The sequence below is a fragment of the Pristis pectinata genome, chromosome 2 (assembly GCF_009764475.1).
Source record: "Pristis pectinata isolate sPriPec2 chromosome 2, sPriPec2.1.pri, whole genome shotgun sequence".
Taxonomy (NCBI): domain Eukaryota; kingdom Metazoa; phylum Chordata; class Chondrichthyes; order Rhinopristiformes; family Pristidae; genus Pristis; species Pristis pectinata.
In genome coordinates, this window is record NC_067406.1 from 130,291,030 (window position 1) to 130,310,733 (window position 19,704).

General features: G+C 40.6%; 2 protein-coding genes across 7 annotated transcripts in view; one reads left to right on the top strand and one right to left on the bottom strand.

The window, feature by feature from the left end:
• hook3 (hook microtubule-tethering protein 3) overlaps positions 1-11,198 on the bottom strand; it is a 66,816-nt gene extending 55,618 nt beyond the window's left edge. For 4 of the 6 annotated variants that reach the window (XM_052036099.1, XM_052036075.1, XM_052036083.1 and 1 more), the window contains exons 1-3: positions 10,993-11,198; positions 738-823; positions 188-260 (exon numbers count right to left, since the gene is read on the bottom strand). In XM_052036099.1, the coding sequence (XP_051892059.1) occupies positions 188-260; positions 738-823; positions 10,993-11,037 (204 nt within the window). In that variant the 5' untranslated portion in view covers positions 11,038-11,198. The remainder of the gene's footprint in view (positions 1-187; positions 261-737; positions 824-10,992) is intronic. The other 2 variants (XM_052036108.1, XM_052036117.1) reach the window with 1 other exon arrangement.
• A 2-nt stretch (positions 11,199-11,200) lies between these two features.
• Positions 11,201-19,704, top strand: part of rnf170 (ring finger protein 170) — a 34,014-nt gene continuing 25,510 nt past the window's right edge. Inside the window, exon 1 of the mRNA XM_052036130.1 lies at positions 11,201-11,393. The gene's annotated coding sequence lies outside the window, so the exon portion shown is untranslated. The remainder of the gene's footprint in view (positions 11,394-19,704) is intronic.

The following is a 19,704-nucleotide window of genomic DNA, read 5'->3' on the forward strand; positions in this document are numbered from 1 at the left end:
GTTATTTGCTTAACAAGTCATCGACTGTATTTGGAGAAGGTTTTAGGCTTCACTATTCTGAAAGTGCATGAAAGCTAATAGGCAATAGATTTCAAGGAATTTAAAATCACGTTTTCCTGCCAGCCCATGCTCCAGTGTTTCTTAAAGCTATCTCACTTAGCTTCAGAAGAAACAAAGGGTAACAAACCTTTAGTCTCCAGTTGTCCCCCACTTCTGTCTTGATACGATTTATCCAGGTATCATCAAACCATGATTGGTCTCTGAAAATTTAAAAGATATATATTTTCAAGATGCTAAATCATCTGAAAAAAGTAAAATAGCACTTCTTCGTTCCAATTGTAATAGCTACAAACATTACGTGTGTTCACATTTACTGTCATTTTTAGCAGACAAAATTAAAAACTAAAGTCTGACACTAAAACATATTGCTATAAAAATAAAAAGGTCTCACAGTACAAGAAATCAAGATACATTATTATCTCGATTACTGTAAACAAATGAAGACACATCATGTTTACCATTATTTTGGATTTGAAATTCAGTTACAGAAGAAAATAACTAACATGAAAACAAACAAAACTCTTACCTTTCAGTTAGGATTTCTCATTATGCAGTTTAATATATCTAAAAAAAACTGCAACTGCTTTATGCAACATTTTCCCATTCAGCCTGCATTTGCTTATACTTTGAGAAGGTCTGGTACAAATTGAAAGGATGAAATATGCTTTTAAACTTACATTTTCTGTAGAACCTGTGCCATCACAACGCCACTTGTCAAATCGTCTATTTTCTTGCATGGCACCTGCAGACCAAATGTCTGAATCTAAAAGGCAAAGAAGAGAAACCCTTAAAGATCAGGTGTTTCTCCTGTTTACTTCTAATTTATAAAATGATCCAATTTCTTTCTTTCTGTATTTGCTAACCTACTGGCACATTATTTCTAATGTAGGCAAATAAACATTCTACAATTATCATTTGGTTTTCCTTTGTGAAGTTGACATTGTTTTCTGAATATTTCAATCCACAGAGAGGGTATCAAAGAATTTGTAAAATATCTGAAGCAAGCAGGATTTTGAATAATAATAATTTTCATGTAGTTCTTCTACAAGCTCAGCAAATAATTAAAGTTTAAAACCATTGCTCCAAATTTATTTTGCGTGAGCTGTGTAATCTGATGCAAATTACCATGTTCTGCCCCAGCTTTGAAATCACAACTTTTCCTGTTTGTCCTTTATCCTCATGATTCTCCAAGCTTATCTTGACCTGGAGACTTGTCTTCTACATTCCAACTATGTTACTGTCCAAATAACTTCTCTTCTTGGCTCACATATGGCCCCCTTTTCCTTCAAATCTACTTTCATCAAACTTCAACGCAATTCAATCCTTGAGCTATCCATCCCTGATCATACAATCATACTTCCAACCTCATTTTCTTCTCAGGTGGTAAATTATGTCGTCCCTCACAAATCCATGCCCTTCTTTTTCATCACTTCCTATTTGAACCCTTCCAGTCAGGTTCCTGTCCCTGTAATAGTGACATAGCTCTTATCAAATGACATCCTACTTCATAATGATAAAGGTTATCTGTCCCTTCTGGTCACATCTCCTCCTATGACACAGATCACACCATTGTTCTCACTCTATCTCAGTACACGTGACAATAATAAACAAATCCAAGCCAACGTCTCACTATCAGTGTACAGTTGGATGGGACTGCACTCACCTGGTTCCATTCTTAATTATTTGCTCATTGTCCTAAAGTCACCTATTATAGCTTTTCTTCTTGCTTCTATGCAGTTACCTATTGTGTCCTACAAGGATCTATCCTCGGTCCCTTCTCAACTACATGTTCACCCTCAACAATTTCATTTAAATGTCTATCTCCATGTCTATCTCCAATGACATTCAGATCTAGCAATAAACAAGAAGTTCTAGGAACTCAGAGGGTCAGGCAGCATCTGTGGAGGGAGATGGACAGTTGACATTTCGGGTCAAGACCCTTTATTTGAATATTCAGCTCTAACTCACCAATCTTGATCCCTCTACTTTTTCTAAATTATCATACTGTTTATCCAAAATCTAGTAATGAGCAGAAATTTCTCCTTAACCAAATACTGGGAAGACCAAAGTCATTATGTTTGGTAGGCATCACAAACTCTACTCCTAAGTCATTTACTCCAATCCTTTCCCTGGCTGCTGTGGAATTGAACTGAATAGTTCATGACCTTAATATCACAAGAATGAGATGAGTATTGTAAAAAGTATGCAATTTCACAAGGAAATTCTTCCTCCACCTCTGTAACACTGCTAGACACCACACCTAATTCAACTCACCTGCTCTGAAATACCACGTCTGTATCATTATCATCTCTAGACTTAATTTCTTGATAAGCTCATCTAAAAGTCTCCTACTCAAGTCTTAACTTGCATAATCAGCTTCACCTAAAACCTGTTGTGCTTATTTACCTATAACAGTTCCAACTGAGCAATACTTTAAAATTTTCATTGATTTCAAATCCCTCCATCTTCTTGACCCTCCCTATTTCTGTGAAATCCTCCATTGTTATAACCCTCAAAAAACTGCATTGCTCTAGTTCTGGCCTCTTGAGCAGTCCAGATTTAATCACTTCACCACAAGCAGGAGAGCCTTCTGCTATCAAGGCCCTAGGCTGTGAGCATTCCTTCAATACCTCTCTAGGTCTCTCTGTTAAAAGCTACCTCTTTATCTGATATCTCATGTGGATGATGTCAAATTTTGTTTGATAATGAAGCTAAAAATACTGTAGTTTCTAGAAATCTAAAATAAAGAAACTGAAAATGTTGAAAACACTCAGCAGGTTAGGCAGCACCTGTAGGAAATGAAACAATTAATATTTCAAGTCGAAGATTCTGTTGTTTGAAAATGCTCATGTTAGGTGTCTTGGGACATTTTGCTGCACAAAAGGCACTATAGAAGTAGGTTATTGATGCCGAGTCAGACCAAGAAAAAACAAATTCAACCAAAAATGAAAGCAAATTATATTAAAAATTATGGGATACACTGCAAGCTAGTCAGCCAACATGCCAATGTGCTATTACTAACCTAATTACCCTTCCCTATATATTTATATTCTCTTTAAATACTTTACTCTTATACATAATTTAGAATCTCAGCCAATCATCAATGAAGAAAAAAATTAACTTCCCTATTGTCCCCACAAAATTTTGTAGTCAAAAAGGAAGTACATACAAGAACAATGCAATTGTTTCTGGTGACTTTATAAATTTTCCAATTTAAGTTTAAGAGGTTGGTTATGGGAGTGAAAACACGCACTAAGAAACTCTAGTTCACCTTAATGGATGTGTTAGAATTGCATAGCAGCAGGTGCCAAAAATTGTTTTGGTCATTGACCTCAGAAATTCCACACAAAGCCCAAGGCCTCAGATGTCATGAATTTCATGTTAGGTGTCCTGGGACATTTTGCTGCACGAAAAGCACTATAGAAGTAGGTTATTGATGCCGAGTCATGCGTCATGAATTTCAAATTTTCAGAGCAGAGGTATACCACTTTGGGACTGAGAGATTGGAAACTGCAAGCCGAAACAGATTGGTCCTGTGGTCAGGCTGCCGGATTGTAGCTTGGGATTTGGTGGTGGTAGGGGGAAAAAAAAATGGGAAGTGGGATGTTGCATGTGGAAGGCAGTAGAGGGTTGTGGGGGAAGGGGTGGAATTCTGTCACATAGACAGAGGTGGGGAAGGGAAGACAATGGCATACAATGTGGGGTCAGAGGGTGAAAAAATGGGCACCAGAGTTTGGAAAACAATTGGAATGTGAGTTCAGGAGACACCCAGTATTTTGCAGTAGGATCGGTGGACAGGGACAGAGACATGCATATAATCATTAATGCACCATACACAGGGTCCTTATTAATCCTTGGGATATGGCGTCATTAAGCTGATTCCCCAGTTGCTCTGACAAGATGATGGTTACACCATTGAATTTGTACTCTTTGCAGTGATTTGATACATTTCCCTGGAATTAATCATAATAGGGTGTCTAGAGATCACAACCAGTATTGTATTATTGTATTGTATTGTACTTACAACTTTCTGCACAGAAAAGATCATTCCCCCAGATCCTGTTGCAGTTATTATACAGCAATTAGACACAAATGCTGAATGCATCTTTTTTTTTGTTCTGATAATTCTTTTCACAATTGCTATCATTAATACAAATCATCAAGCTGCACTTATTTGTGGGCCACAAGCTATTTTGTTAAGCTGGTGTAATAAATACTCAATTTTCTTTTTAAAATACAATTTAAAAGGAGTAGCTTTATAAGCAGGGTCAATTAATAACCTCAGTGCTAAAATGGAAAAATGTGCATTTACAGAATGACTTGTTTCACCCACAGCTCATTAAGATTGATTCATAATCCCCACATATGTCTACAACCTAACTGAAGATAGCATCAGTCCACAATCACTAAATGACAGAATTGGCTGTTTAACCTATTTTCGACAGTGTTGGTTGAAATGAAAAGTGTTTTCCACAATGCCAGAAGAATTTCTGTCTACTCTTCAAAGACCCTGTGCACCCAGCAAAACCTCCCAAAGCACTGCACAGGTGCATTATCAACCATTTAAGATTTAGTGCATATCACCAAAAGCTTGGTCAGAGTCAAATTCCAAGGAACATCTTAAAGAAGGAAATAGAGGAAAATGGGTGAACAGGCTTAGTAAGAGAACTCCAAAACTTACGGCCATTTGACATCAAAGATATTTGGGAATGAGCAAGAGACCATAATTAAAGAAATGTGATTTTTCAAAGTGTCATTTGGCCAGAGGAGATACAGAGAGAGGGAGGGGCAAAACTCAGGAGGAATTTGAGAACAAAGATGAGAACTTTAAAACGAAGGTATTTCTCAATCAGAACCCAAACTAAGTCAGTTGCTACAGAAGTGATGGTGAAAAGAATAGTGTCAGGTAGGAGTCAAGGAACTGATCTTATATTTGTAGAGAGTAGAATTGAGGCTGACAAGCTTGTGAATGCAACAAAATAGTCAAGATTCAAAGTATAATAGGCATCAATATGGGTTTCAGCAGCAAATAACCTGATGCAGGGCTGGGTTTATCAATGCTTCAGATGCAGAAGATTATTCCAATCTTCATCTTTCCCAAACTTGGGTTAGTTAAAAAACCTTGCTCATATCCTAAAGCACACCTGCATGCACATAATAAGGTAGGTGAATTAATGGTACAAATAGAAATGGGATTAATCTAGTAGCCATTGTAGAGATGTGTGTGCGCAATGTGACTAGATTCTAAATTAAATATTCGAGGAAATTTATAGAAGAGAAAGTCAAAATGAAAATAGAGGTGGAATAGCCCTTATTAAGGATAAAGGCGATAATGGGGAATAATCTTAACTCAGAAAATCAAGAAGTAGAATTAGTTTAGGTGGAACCAAGAAACAGCAAGAGGCAGAAAACATCGGTTGGAGTTGTATATACACTCTAAACAATAATAATAATGTTCAGCATAAAGCAGGAAATTAGATGTTCACGTAACAAAGGTAATACAATAATCACAAGGTAATTAAATCTACATATGAAATGTGCAAACTCAATTAGCAACAAAAGTGTGGAGAATGGATTCATGGACTGTGTAAGAGTTGGTCTTCTAGATGATAAAATAATATCTTTATTAGTCACATGTACATTGAAACACACAGTGAAATGCATCTTTTTGCACAGAGTGTTCTGGGGGCAGCCCGCAAGTGTCACCATGCTTCCAGCGCCAACACAGCATGCCCACAACTTCCTAACCTGTACGTCTTTGGAATGTGGGAGAATGCTGAGGAACCAACAAGGATCCAGACTTTTTTTAGATCAATTACTGTGTTTTAAATAAGGGTTAATAGATGATGATCTGATAATTTAAGGGGCCTTCAGAAAACTATGATTTGATTTTATGTAAAGATTGAAGATAATTTAGTTCAATCTGAACCTGGGTTCTTAAATCTGAACAGAGTAAAGTACCAAGGTATAAATTCTATATTGTCTGTCAGATTGGGAATATATTAAAAAGCATCTTCCTTTTAAAATGTATTAAAAGGCTATGACATGTTTGTGGAGGCTTTGGAGGGGGTGCAGAAGAGGTTTACCAGAATGCTGCCTGGATTAGAGGGCACTTGCTAAAAGGAGAGGTTGGACACACTTGGGTTATTTTCTCTGGAGTCGCAGAAGCTGAGGGGAGACCTGACAGAAGTTTGTAAGATTATGAGAGGTATAGATAGACAGATGGTAACTTTTTCCCAGGGTCAAAATGTCTAATACTAGAGGGGATGCATTTAAGTTGAGAGGGGGCAAGTTCAAAGGAGATGTGCAGGGCAAGTTTTTCTTGCACTGAGAGTGGTGGGTGCCTGGAATGGGCTGCCAGGGGTAGTAGTGGAGGCAAATATGATAGAGGCATTTAAGAGGCTCTTAGATAGGCAAATGGATATGCAGAGATTGGAGGGATATGGACATTGTGTAGGCAGAAAGAATTACTTTAGTTAGGCATTCAATTACTAGATTAATTAGTTCAGCACATCATCATGGGCTGAAGGGCATTTTCCTAAACTGTACTGTTCTATGACAGTAATCAGATTATGACAAATGTTTTAAAAAAACATAAAATACTTGTAAACTGTATATCCCTTTAAGGCAAAAAAGGAAGCCTGATCCAATCATGGCTGTCAAGAGATGTTAAAGATAGTATTAGGTCAAAGGAAAAGGCTTAATACATTGCCAAAAACAAGCAGAGAGCTGAGGATTGGGAAAATGTTTGAATTTGGCAAAGAGGGAGCCTTGGCATTGATAAGGAATAGAAAGTAGAATGGGAGAACAGGTTAGGAAGAAACAAAAACAGACTGTAAAAGCTTCTATAGTTTGGTAAAAAGGGAAAATAAAAACAGCTAAAGTTAATTTGAGTCCTTTACAGACCGAGGCAGGAGGAATTACTTGGAAGAATAAAGAAATGAATGTGTGTATGTCAGAATGGAAGAAAAATGTTCTAGCAACAGTAACGGATTATAGGTCTGGAGTAAATGAAGACCTCAAAGAAATTACCAAGAGTAAAACACTGGTACTGGAGAAATTAATGGGCCTAGAAAATGACAAGTCCCCAGGACTTGAAGGACTGCACCTTAGGGGTGTGAAAACTATACAGATTGTGGATGCACTGGTTGCCATCTTCCAAACTTCCATACACTCCAGAACAGATTGAAAGGTAGCAAATGTAACACAGCAATTTAATAAAGGAGAGAGAGCAGAGAACTACAGACTAGTTATCTCGAGGAGGAAAAGCTGGAAACTATTATTAAAGAAGTTGTAAAGGTTACTTGTAAAATAATAGGATTGGACAGAGTCAACATGGATTTAGTTTGACAAATCTGCTAGAATTTTGTGGGGCTGTAATTACCAGACCAGCTAAAATCAACACAGTTACGTGGTGCATTTGGACTTCCAGAATGCCTTTAGGCACCACACAAGTTATTACAGGTTCTTCCCAAGTAACAAATGCCTGACTTATGGACACCTGTACACAAGAACAAGTGTTTGAGAGTCCAGTGAGATGGCCAAGGTTCGATTTGCCAGCTGCTGCAGGGCTGCAGGCATCTTCTGCCGGGTGGGAACTGAACATTCTCATGTGCCTTCTCTCCCCAACACCCTGCTCCCCACCCCGACCTGCCACACCGAGCCGCAACAATCGGGGGCTAGGTTGAGCTGAGCAAAGCTGGGAGTGCTGAACAAACTCACTTGCTCACTCACTGAGTCAAAGAGGCCAGCTGGTGGTCACTTTTCCCGCTCCTGCCGCTTCTGTGATCCTCTCCCACACACTGTTCACACTGAGTTTGTTAATTTTTGACTTACGAATAGTTTGGGTTATGAACAATTCTCAGGAACAAAACCCTGTTGTAACCTGGGGACTGCCTGTATTAACCAAAATTAAAACACACAACAATGAAAGTAATGTATTGACGTGGACTGAGGTTCGATTAAGGTCCTTGCATACGAATCAATCTGCAGCTTCAGCAAGCAATTAGGAAGGCAATGGAATGGCCTTTATTTCAAGAGGATCTGAGTGCAAGGGTAGCAATATTATTGCTACAGTTTTATATGGCAGTGGGTGAGACCACATCTAGAATATTGTGTACAGGTCCAGTCATATACCCAAATAAGAATACACTTGCAATATAGAGAGTGCAATGAAGGTTCGCTAGAAGTAGATAGGGAGTTGATATTTCTCTTTGTTGGGGTGTCTAAGACTAGGAGTCACAAAATAAGGGGTCAACTATTCAGGAAAGTAATGACAAGAGATTTCTGCACTCAGAAGGTCATGAATAGTTGAAATTCACTGCATGAGCATTGCAGAGGCTCAATCACTCTGCATATTCATGGCAGAGATCAATATATTTTTAGATATTAAGGAATCAAAGGATATGAAGTTAGTGTAGGAGAGTGTTGCAGCAGGTATGAGGGGCCAAATGACTACTCCTGCTTCTGTCTTTTATGTTCTTAGTAGGCTCACACTGTCACATTCACTGACATACAATGGGTTGATTTAAAAATTCTCATCATTTTACAAATCCCTCCAAACCTTTATCCCTCATGATACCTCAGATCTACAATCCACACATCTCTACACGCCTCTCATTTTGACCCTTTGTGCATCTCCAATTTTCAGTGATGAACATCTGGCATGTACCTTCAACTTCCTGGGCCTCCAGCTTCCTGATGCTCCCTACCTCTCCTACTTTAAAGCCCTCCTTAAGGCCTACCTCCTTAACCAAGCTTTTGCCTCCCATCCTAATACTTCTGTATATGGTTCAATATCAAAAATCTGTTGATAATACTGCTATGGAATATTTCATTTGGTTAAGAGGAAAATAAAAATGTACATGATGTTATATTTGTTGTTCTTTAGATGGTATGCAGATTTATCATCAAGAGTAGAATTATTAAATTCAAGGATGAGGAGGTAACCTAAATTACAGGAGCATCGATATTTTGAAAGGCTGAAGATTAGGGAGGACCTAGATCATGGAGGGATTTGAAAACAAATATGAGAATCTTAAAAGTGAAAGAATGCTTAATCAGAGTTAATGCAGGCCAACAAGCAGAGTTGAAATGAGAGGGAATGAGAGAAGAAGATTCTGACCAGCAAAAATGCTATGCAAAGTGAAGAGATTAAGTAGCATTGCAGTTTAGGGAAATATTTAAAACGGTTAAAAAAAAGCATTAGAGTTTATTTCTAGATGATATGGAATTTAGTGCATGTCATAGGTCATGAAGGACTTCCAACAGCTAGATTGATAAGTCATTAGTAACAATTGTGCCAAATAATAGCCAGGTAATAATCTAACAAGAGAAAGATTCACTTGGCATTCTACAGCATTATTGTCAACAGATCCCACATTATCAACATCCTGGACGTTATTATTGACCAGAAACTTAACTGCATTAGCTACATAAATACTGTAACTACAAGAGCTGGTCAAAGATGGATATTCTGCAGCAAGTGTTTTCACCCTCTGCATAGCACAAATAGCATTGTAACAATCCCACCTGGTAGAGCTCAGAACCAGAAACGTCCAACAAGATCTATAATGCCAGTTAAAGTCAGAGCCCTTGAGCAGCACCCCTTCTATCACAATCTCCTTCTGTTGAAGTCCACATCCCAATCACCTAAAAGAACAAGGGCGGCAAGCACAAGGGAACACCAGCACCCCCAGTTAACAAAATTCTCAGACTTCCCAACTCAAACAGTACAGTAGGAGTATTTCACCAGCAGACTGCAGTGGTTCCAACTGCCAGTGCATCATCAGCTTCTCAAGGAGAATAAGTACTGGCCATACCAGCAAGAACCAAATTCCAAAAATTAAAAAAAAACCATGATTGCTGTTATTAAATTTGTTTAGCATCTGGTCCATCCACACTTTGGAGTACCATGCAGAGTTCAGATCGTTATAATATAGGAAAAACACAAGAAATAGAGAAATTACAAAGAATTAAGGATGGTTGAAAAATTGAGAGATCGCAGCCATAAGAAACATCGCACAGGCTGTCTTTTTTTAAAAAAGGGAGATAGCTGAAAGGAATTATTTTAAAATAATTAATGGGTCAGACAGATATAGAGAGAGAGAGAGAGAGAGAGAGAGAGAGAGAGAGAATGTTGTGTGGAAAAATCCAAATGTAACTAACTTTTTTAAATTAATAAACATAGTGAAAAAAATGAAAAAATGCATTTACTCAGACAATGAAATTTAAAACCACCCAGGGGCTGAGATGAGTAACTTAAAAGCTTTCAAAAGAAAATCAGACAAGTAGACATTTAGATTCACTACCAGAGTATGGGCACCACTGACATCTATTGCCCATGCCTACTTGTCCTTGAGGTGATGATGAAATGCTGCAGTGCATGAAAGGAAAGGGAATGTACTGAAAGAGAGAGGCTCAGATGAAGTCAAAACATCAATACCAAAAGTTGGACCGAATTATCACTTTCAATATTGCATATTCTAATGCAAGAGAAAAAAAAGCATCGAGGTGCAGGAAAAAGTGATATACTAAATTGATGGCGTGGGAATAAGTTTAGCAAAAATACAAGACAAAAGAGAGAATAACAATGGATTGCAAAACTGCGTTAAACAACGGCAGGGGAGGCTGTACATGCGCGCTATCAGCTGACACATCCCAACTTATGACGGCGAAGCCGGGTGCCCACGCTCAGGCCTAAAACGACTGTCAATCGGAGGGGGTACCAAGTCTAATGGGGGGTCGGGCTCCCAGACAGACCCACACCCGGGACCACCGCTCAAATGGCGGTGGTGTCATTAACCACAGCGCCCGACCGGCGACAAAGGCGCGGCCCGCTGCCCTCGGTCGGGGGGGGGGAGGTGATTGGGAGCACCGAGCCCCACGTCCGCGGCAGCGATCGCTCTCCCGCCGAAGGGGCCGCTCACTCACCCAGGTTAGCAGGCTTTCGCACAGCTCGATCCGGTCCACGTTCATGGCGCGTACTCCCTCTTCGCCGCTCCCGCCGCCGCCGCCGCCACCGACAACAAAGGAACCGCCGCTCAACCGTCCGAGGTTCCACAACGTCACCACATTCCACCTCCTGCCGGCCACTGCGCTTGCGCATTGCCTCCCCAGCTAACCGCCTCACTCGCCTGAACGGTTGGAGTCAGGAGTGAGAGGAAGACGTAATAAAAGTCGGCCGTCGGGCGGTTATTCTCTCCCTCCCCGGCACGGCATGACTTAAACAAAACAGGAAAGAGAAAGGGCGTCTGCGGCAGTTTCAACGCCGAAAGGAACAACCGCAGTATTGTTGAGCACGTCGGCGAAGTTTTTTTTGCTGAAAAGGACAGGTAATGAGGGACGGCCTGCTAGTGCCAAGCCTGACACCCTGGTCATTTTTCCTTACTGTGCAATCGTTTGACGAGCTTGGAATCAGGTTGCTTTAAAGTGCTTCGACTGTCAACCCGTCCATGCTTACGTGTCAAGGAGAGGTACTAGAAATCCGAAATGAAAACGCAAGAGTGGAAATACTCAGCAAGTCGGACGTTATCTGTGGAGGGGGCACCAGAATTAACGTTTCAGGTCGGAAAGGTCACTGGCCGAAACGTTGGCTCTGTTGCGCTCTCCGAGGGTGCTGCCTGACCTGAATATTTCCAGTATTTCTCTCTCGGAGTAAGAATTAGACAACTGGAAATTTCAGAATAAGACATTGGGTATATTAGCATTCCAGCCATGTGGAAAGAGGGGGACAATCTAATGTTTTGGCTGCAGACAGCTTCTATAACTCAAAAGGGCAGAATTACAAAACCTTAACCGAGCTGAGAGTGAAACTGACCTTTTCCAGATTTGATATCAGTTAGCTGTCGCTCCGAAAACTAGTATATTACATTCTAGTGGCAACTTATTCAAAGTATATTTAATTTAACATCTTCAGTGATCTTCTGAAGAAGTGCAATAAATTTGACAGGATCCTCTCACTCCAGTTTAATTTTGGAGGCTATTTCAAAATTTTGCTTGCCATACAAAATACTGACTTTCATACCTTTAATTTTATATTATTCAACACTTAAGGATTTTTTGGTTACTTCCAACAACAGTAAGTCACTGAAGTTAAGTATATAAAACTGTTAGTTGTTCAATAAAACGTTTGTCTAAATTTGTAGATAGTCTAAATAAAGGATTTGATTTTTCTGAGATGAAAGTTAGAAAGAGAGAATTTATAGTTATTTTAGGCCAGCGTAATTGTTTTCTTGCTACGCTTCCTCTTTGTACCCAATTCACCTTCAATGTTTTCACATTGGCCATTTATTGCAAATCTTCCAAATTGCAAATTGCTTAATGTTGAAATGACCTGCGCTCTAGAGCTAACTTCCCTAGTATCTAGAGCAGACAGACCTCTTCCATTCATAATTAGACATTCCTTCCCCATTATTATCACTTAGACCATGAGACATAGGAGCAGAATTAGGCCATTCAGCCCTTTGAGTCATTTGATCATGGCTGATTTATTTTTCTCTCTCAACCCCAATCTCCTGCCTTCTCCCCATAATCTTGGACGCCCTTACTAATCAAGAACTTATCAACTTCTGCTTTAAATATACCCAATGACTTGGCCTCCGCAGCTGTCTGTGGCAATGAATTCCACAGATTCACTACCCTCTGGCTGAAGAAATTCCTCCTCATCGCTGTTCTAAAGGGACATCCTTTTATTCTTAGTCTGTGCCCTCAGGTCCTAGACTCTCCCACTACTGGAAACATCCTCTCCACATCCGCTTTATCCAGGTCTTTCAATATTCAGTAGGTTTCAATGAGATCCCCCCCCCCCTCCCATCCTTCTAAACTCCAGTGAGTACAGGCCCAGAACCATCAAACACTCCTCATACATTAACCCTTTCATTCCCTAGATTATTCTTGTAAACCTCCTTTGGACCCTCTTCAATGCCAGCACATCCTTGGATATGGGGCCCAAAACTATTCACAGTACTCTAAATGTGGTCTGACCAATGCCTTATAAAGCCTCAGCATTATATCCTTGCTTTTATAGTCTAGTCCTCCTGTAATGAATTGCATTTGTCTTCCTTACTATTGACTCGATCTGCAAGTTAAACTTTAGGGAATCCTGCAATAGGACTCCCAAGTCCCTCTGCACCTCTGATTTATGAATTCGGTCCCTGTTTAGAAAATAGTCTGTGCCTTTATTCCTTCTACCAAAGTGCATGACCGTATACTTCCCTCCGCTGTATTCTATCTGCCACTCCTTTCCCATTCTCTCAAACTGTCTAAGTCCTTCTGCAGACTCCCTGCTTCCTAAACACTACCTGCTCCTCCACCTATCTTTGTACGATCCACAAACTTGGCCACAAAGCCCTCAATTCTGTCATCCAGATCATTAACGTATAACGTGAAAAGTAGCCAACACCGACCCCTGCGGAACACCACTAGTCACCAGCAGCCAACCAGAGAAGGCCCCCTTTATTCCCACTCTTTGCCTTCTGCCAGTCGGCAAGTCTTCTGCCCATACTAGTACCTTTCCTGTAATACCATAGTCTCTTATCTTGTTTAGCAGCCTCGTGTGGCACCTTGTCAAAGGCCTTCTGAAAATCCAAGTAAACAACATCCACTGACTTTGTCTATCCTGCCTGTTACTTCCTCAAAGAATTCCAACAGATTTGTCAGGCAAGATCTCCCTTTCAGGAAATCATGCTGACTTCAGCCTGTTTTATCATGAGCTTCCAAGTACCCTGAAACCTCATCATTAATAATGGACTGTAGCATCTTGCCAACCACTGAAGTCAGGCTAACTGGCCTATAATTTCCTGTCTTTTGCCTCCCTCTCTTAAAGAGTGGAGTGACATTAGGGATTGTCCAGTCCTCCTGAACCATTCCTGACTCTAGTGATTCTTGAAAGATCATGACTGATGCCTCCACAATTTTTTCAGCTCCCTCTTTCAGAACCCTGGGGTGTAGTCCATCCGGTCCAGGTGACTTATCTACCTTCAGACTTTTCAGTTTCCCAAGCACCTTCTTAGTAACAAGATAAGACAAGATATCTTTATTAGTCACATGTACATCGAAACACACAGTGAAATGCATCTTTTTGTGTAGAGTGTTCTGGGGACAGCCCGCAAGTGTCGTCACGCTTCCAGTGCCAAATAGCATGCCCACAACTTCCTAACCTGTATGACTTTGGAATGTGGGAGGAAACCGTAGCACCCGGAGGAAACCCACGCAGACACGGGGAGAACGTACAAACTCCTTATAGATAATGGCTGGATTTGAACCCGGGTCACTGGCAGCGACTACGCTCAATTCTGCCCCCTGACTCACTTGAATTTCTGGCATGTTGCTGGTGTCTTCCACAGTGGAGACTGATGCAAAATATTTACTCAGTTCATCTGCCATTTCTTTGTTCCCCATTACTATATCTCCAGTGTCATTTTCCAGTGGTCCGATGTCTACTTTTTGCCTCTCTTTTACTCTTTATATATCTGAAAAATCTTTTGGTATCCTCTTTTGTATTATTGGCTAGCTTACCTTCATATTTCATCTTTTCTCCCCTTATTGCTTTTTTAGTTGCCTTCTGTTGGTTTTTAAAAGCTTCCCAATTCTCTAACTAATATTTGCAATATTGTATGCCCTCCCTTTTGCTTTTATGCTGTTTTTGACTTCCCTTGTCAGCCACAGTTGCCTCATCCTCCCTTTAGAATGCTGCTGCTTCTTTGGGATGAACTGATCCTGCATCTTCTGAATTACTCCAGAAACTCCTGCCATTGCTGATCTACCATCATCCCTGCTAGGGTACCCTTCCAATCAACTTTGGCCAGCTCCTCTCTCATACTTCTTTAGTTGCTTTACTCAACTGCAATACCGATACATCTGATTTTAGCTTCTCCCTCTCAAACTGTAGGGTGAATTCTATCATATTATGATCACTGCCTCCTAAGGGTTTTTTTATCTTAAACTCCCTAATCAAATCTGATACATAGCACAAGACCAAATCCAGAGTTGCCTTTCCCCTGCTGGGCTCAATGACATGCTGCTCTAAAAGCCATCTCGTAGGCATTCTGCAAATTTTCTCTAGGAATCCAGTACCAACCTGACTTTCCCAATCTACCTGCATATTGAAATCCCCCATGACCACCGTAACGTTGCCTTTTTTACATCTCTTTTCTGTGTCCTATTGTAATTTGTACCCCACATCCTGGCTACTATTCAGAGGCCTGTATAATTCCCATCAGGGTCTTTTTACCCTTGCAGTTTCTTAACTCTACCCACAAGGATTCTACATCATTTGATCCTATGCCACTTCTTGCTAAGGATTTGATTTTACTTTTTTTTACCAACAGCCACTCCACCCCCTCTGCCCACCTACCTGTGTTTTCAATAGGATGTGTATCCTTGGATGTTTAGATCCCAGCTGTGATCTTCTTTCAACCACAACTCTGATGCCCACAATGTCAGATCTGCCAATTTCGAACTGCACCACGAGCTCATCTACCTTATTTCATATACTGTGTGCATTCAAATATAACACCTTCAGTTCTGTATTCACCACCCTTCTCAAATTTGTCTCCCTGTTGCCTGAAGTTAAATTCTTAGCCCTTTCTAAACTTTATTTATTTTGGAGACTTCAGTAACCTCTCCTGCACTCTCATTCCTTTACTTTATCCATACTTTTCCAATCTGTTGAACCCACCCCCCTATTATTTAGTTTAAAGTATAGCCCTAGTTATGTGATTTGCCAGGACCCTGGTCCCAGCGTGGTTCAGGTGGTACCCATCGGAACAGCTCCCTCCTTCCCCAATACTGGTGCCAGTGTCCCACGAATTCAAACTCACTTCTCCCACACCAATCTTTGAGCCACACATTTAACTCTCTGATCTTGTTTACCCCTGTGCCAATTTGCACGTGGCTCAGGTAGCAATCCAAAGGTTATTACCTTTTTGGTTCTGCTTTTTAATTTAGTCCTAGCTGCTCAAATTCCCTCAGCAGCACCTCTTTCCTTGTTCTATGTACATCGTTGGTACCCATATGGACCACAACAACTGGATCTTATCCCTCCCATTCCAAACTCCTCCGCAGGTCAGATAAGATGTCCTGAACCCAGGCAGGCAACAGATAGAATTGTGTCTATTCCCCTGACTAAACTATCCCGAATCACAACTACATTTCTCTGGCTCCTCTTGAATGGCTCCCTGAACCACGGTGTCATGGTTCGGTTGCTTATCCTTCCTATTGCCCCTTTCTCATCCACACGGAGCAAAAATCTCAGACCTGCTGGACAACCTCAAGGGCTAAGGCTTTTCCAGCACTACCTCTTGGATCCCCCTACCTGCCTCACTCACGGTCACACCCTCTTGTCCCTGACCACAGACTGAATTTGAAGTAATTAATCTAATGGGTGTGACTACCTCCTGAAACACAGCGTCCAGGTAACTCTCCCCCTCCCTGATGCGTCACAGTGTTTGAAGCTCAGATTCCAGGTCATCGAGCCTGAGTTTCTTGAGCAACCAACACTGGCTGCAAATGTGGTCACCAGGAACTACAAAAGGGTCCACGAGCTCCCACATCATGCAGCTACAACACATCACTTGATCCTGCATCCATATTTTATTTAATTAGTTATAATTTGATGTATTTTTATTTAACTACTATATAAAAAAAAACTTACCTTTTCTTACCTGCTATTCACATGTGCCTCCTTGCTGGAGCCTCCTGAGCCAAAGCCTCAGATTCCCACTCTCACAATGGCCACTCCAAAATGGCTTTCTTCCTTGTAGGAAATCTTTATGTTGGTGATGGGGAGAGAGGAGAACATAAGAAATGGGACCAGGAATAGGCCAGTTCACCCCTTGAGCTTACTCCATCATACAGTGAGATCTTGGCTGATCCAGTCATGGCATCAGCACCATTTCCCTGCTCTCTTCCCATAACTCCCAAGTACTCTAAATATCTGTTAGACACTGCCTTCAATAACTCCACCTCCACAGCACTCTGCAGTAGAGAATCCCAAAGATTGACAACACTCTGAGAGAATTTCATCCTCCTCTCCATGTTAATAGTGAGCCCCTATTCTGGAACTATGTCCTTTTGTTCTAGATATCCCCATTAGGTGAAACATCCTGTCAACCACAACTGGTCCCATATTTCAATAAGATCACCTCTCATTCTTCAAATTCTATTGAATATAGGATGTAACTTTCTTCATATGTCATCCTCTTTATCCCAGGAATCAACTGGTATACCTTCTCTGCATTTCCGTGCAATGATGTCCTTAAATATGGAGACTAAAACCATATAGGGGCAAACATGGTAGTATAATGGTTAGCATAAAGCTATTACAGCGCTAGCAACCCGGGTTCAATTCCGGCCACTGTCTGTAAGGAGTTTGTACGTTCTCCTCGTGTCTGCATGGGTTTCCTTCGGGTGCTCCGGTTTCCTCCCACATTCCAAAGACGTATGGGTTAGGAAGTTGTGGGCATGCTATACTGGCGCTGGAAGCATGGCGACACTTGCGGAAGCACTGCCCCTAGAACATGATGCAAAAGATACATTTCACTGTGTGTTTCAATGTACACGTGACTAATAAAGATATCTTATAGTCCGACAGTTGCGGTCTCACCAATGCTCTGTAAAGTTGCATTAAAATGTGTTACTTTTATGTCCCAGCAATAAAGGCCACTGTTCTGTTAGCCTTCCTGTTTATTTGCTGTATCTGCATGTTACTTTTTTGCCTTTCATGTGCTAGGTCTCACACCACTACAATTTGTAGTCTCACTGGGTAAATAATTTTTCTCTTTCATTCTTCTTTCCAAAGTGGATAACCGCACACGTTCCCACTTTATATTCCACCTGTCAACTTCTTGCCCATCCACTTAATTTATCTGTATCCATTTGCAGGCAATCTGTGTCCTCCACACTACTTGCTAACCCAACTATCTTTGTATCCACAGAAAATCTGACTACAGCACACTCTCCTTCATTAAAGTCATTAACATAATTACAAGTGGTTGAGGCTCCAGAACTAATTCCTATGGTAATCAGGAGCTTGATAATCAGTCTCTATCAATTAATCTAGAGTAGACCCATGCAAGAGGTGAAGGTGGTGGGGGTGGGGGTGGGGGTGGGGGTGGGGGGGGGGGGCGCAATTTCTGAATGCAATTTCTAAAGCTTAAGTATGCCACATTGCTCTCTCATTTTGTAAATTGCTCATCTAATGTACCCAAAATATTTTCTTAATTAATCCGTATGTTTTTTGAATGAATCCATGCTATTTGCTTTCATCTTCCTAGTGATTTTTTTCATAGATTTACCACTACTTTAGTGAAAAAGTTATGGTTAGTGATATAGGAAAGGACTCTGTGTGTGTGTGTGTGTGTGTGTGTGTGTGTGTGTGTGTGTGTGTGTGTGTGTGTGTGTGTGTGGCTGAGTCAAGCTGCTAGAAGTTGAGCAAAGAGTAGAAACAGAACGAGATCAGGATTGGAGGACGATAGACTTTTTGGTGGTGTTATGCAGGAAAAAGTGATGGCTATAATAGGAGAGGGCAAAGCTATCAAGGGATTTTAACACAAGTTTAAGAATTTTGAAATTGTGTTAGTAAAATCAATGTTAGTTTTAAATTGGACTTTTATGCAGCTTAAGATATTAGGCATTTTGGATGAGCTCAGTTTTGCAGATTTTTGCCAGTTGCATCAGCCTTCTGGAAGCATGAATACCAGATAAGTGAGTTTACTGCATTTTGGAGATAATGAAAGCTGGTTTTACATTTTCAGAGCTTGCTCACATTGTCACTGTGTGGACTCCTATGGATAGCAGTCTTAGAGCCAAGTTATGGTAGAGTCAGTTTTTCTTCAATAAAGTCGGTGAAAAGCTACATAAAGAATGAAGCGGGGCTTAGAAAATTAGCATCAACATGCAGCAAGAACCTAGACAGTTGTGGAATTCTGTGATATGCTCTTTATTTTTACAGTATTTCTATTAACAAAAATTGTTTTCTTTATGTTCCCTGGGTGAATAAATACCTTTCTTAGAATTACACAGCACACAAGAAGCCCACTCAACCCACTATATCCATGCTAGTCTGTAAAAGACCAGTTCAATTGGTCTCACACCACTACTCCTCCATATCTTTCAAGAGTTTGCTTTTAATTGTATATTCAATTCGTTTTTGGGAGTTTACATTGAATTTGCTTCTACCACCCACACAGGCAGTACATTTCAGATTGATGTACCTTACTAAATACAAAAGCTGTTTGCATTTTCCCCATGGTCCCTTTATTGATTATCTTAAATCTATGTAATCTTTTTACAAACTCTTGTGCTATCATCAATCAGAATCAAGTTTATTATCACTGACATATGTTGTGAAATTTGTTTTGTGGCAGCAGTACAGTGTAAGACACAAAGACACAAAAATTACTATAAGTTACAAAAATAAATAAATAGTGTAAAAGAGGAATAACGAGGTAGTGTTCATGGACCATTCAGAAATCTGATGGCAGAGGGGAAGAAGCTGTTCCTGAAATGTTGAGTGTGGATCTTCAGGCTCCTGTACCACCTCCCCGATGGCAGTAACATGAAGAGGGCATGTCCCAGGTGGTGAGGGTCCTTAATGATGGATGCCAACTTCTTGAGGCACCGCCTCTTGAAGATGTCCTCGAT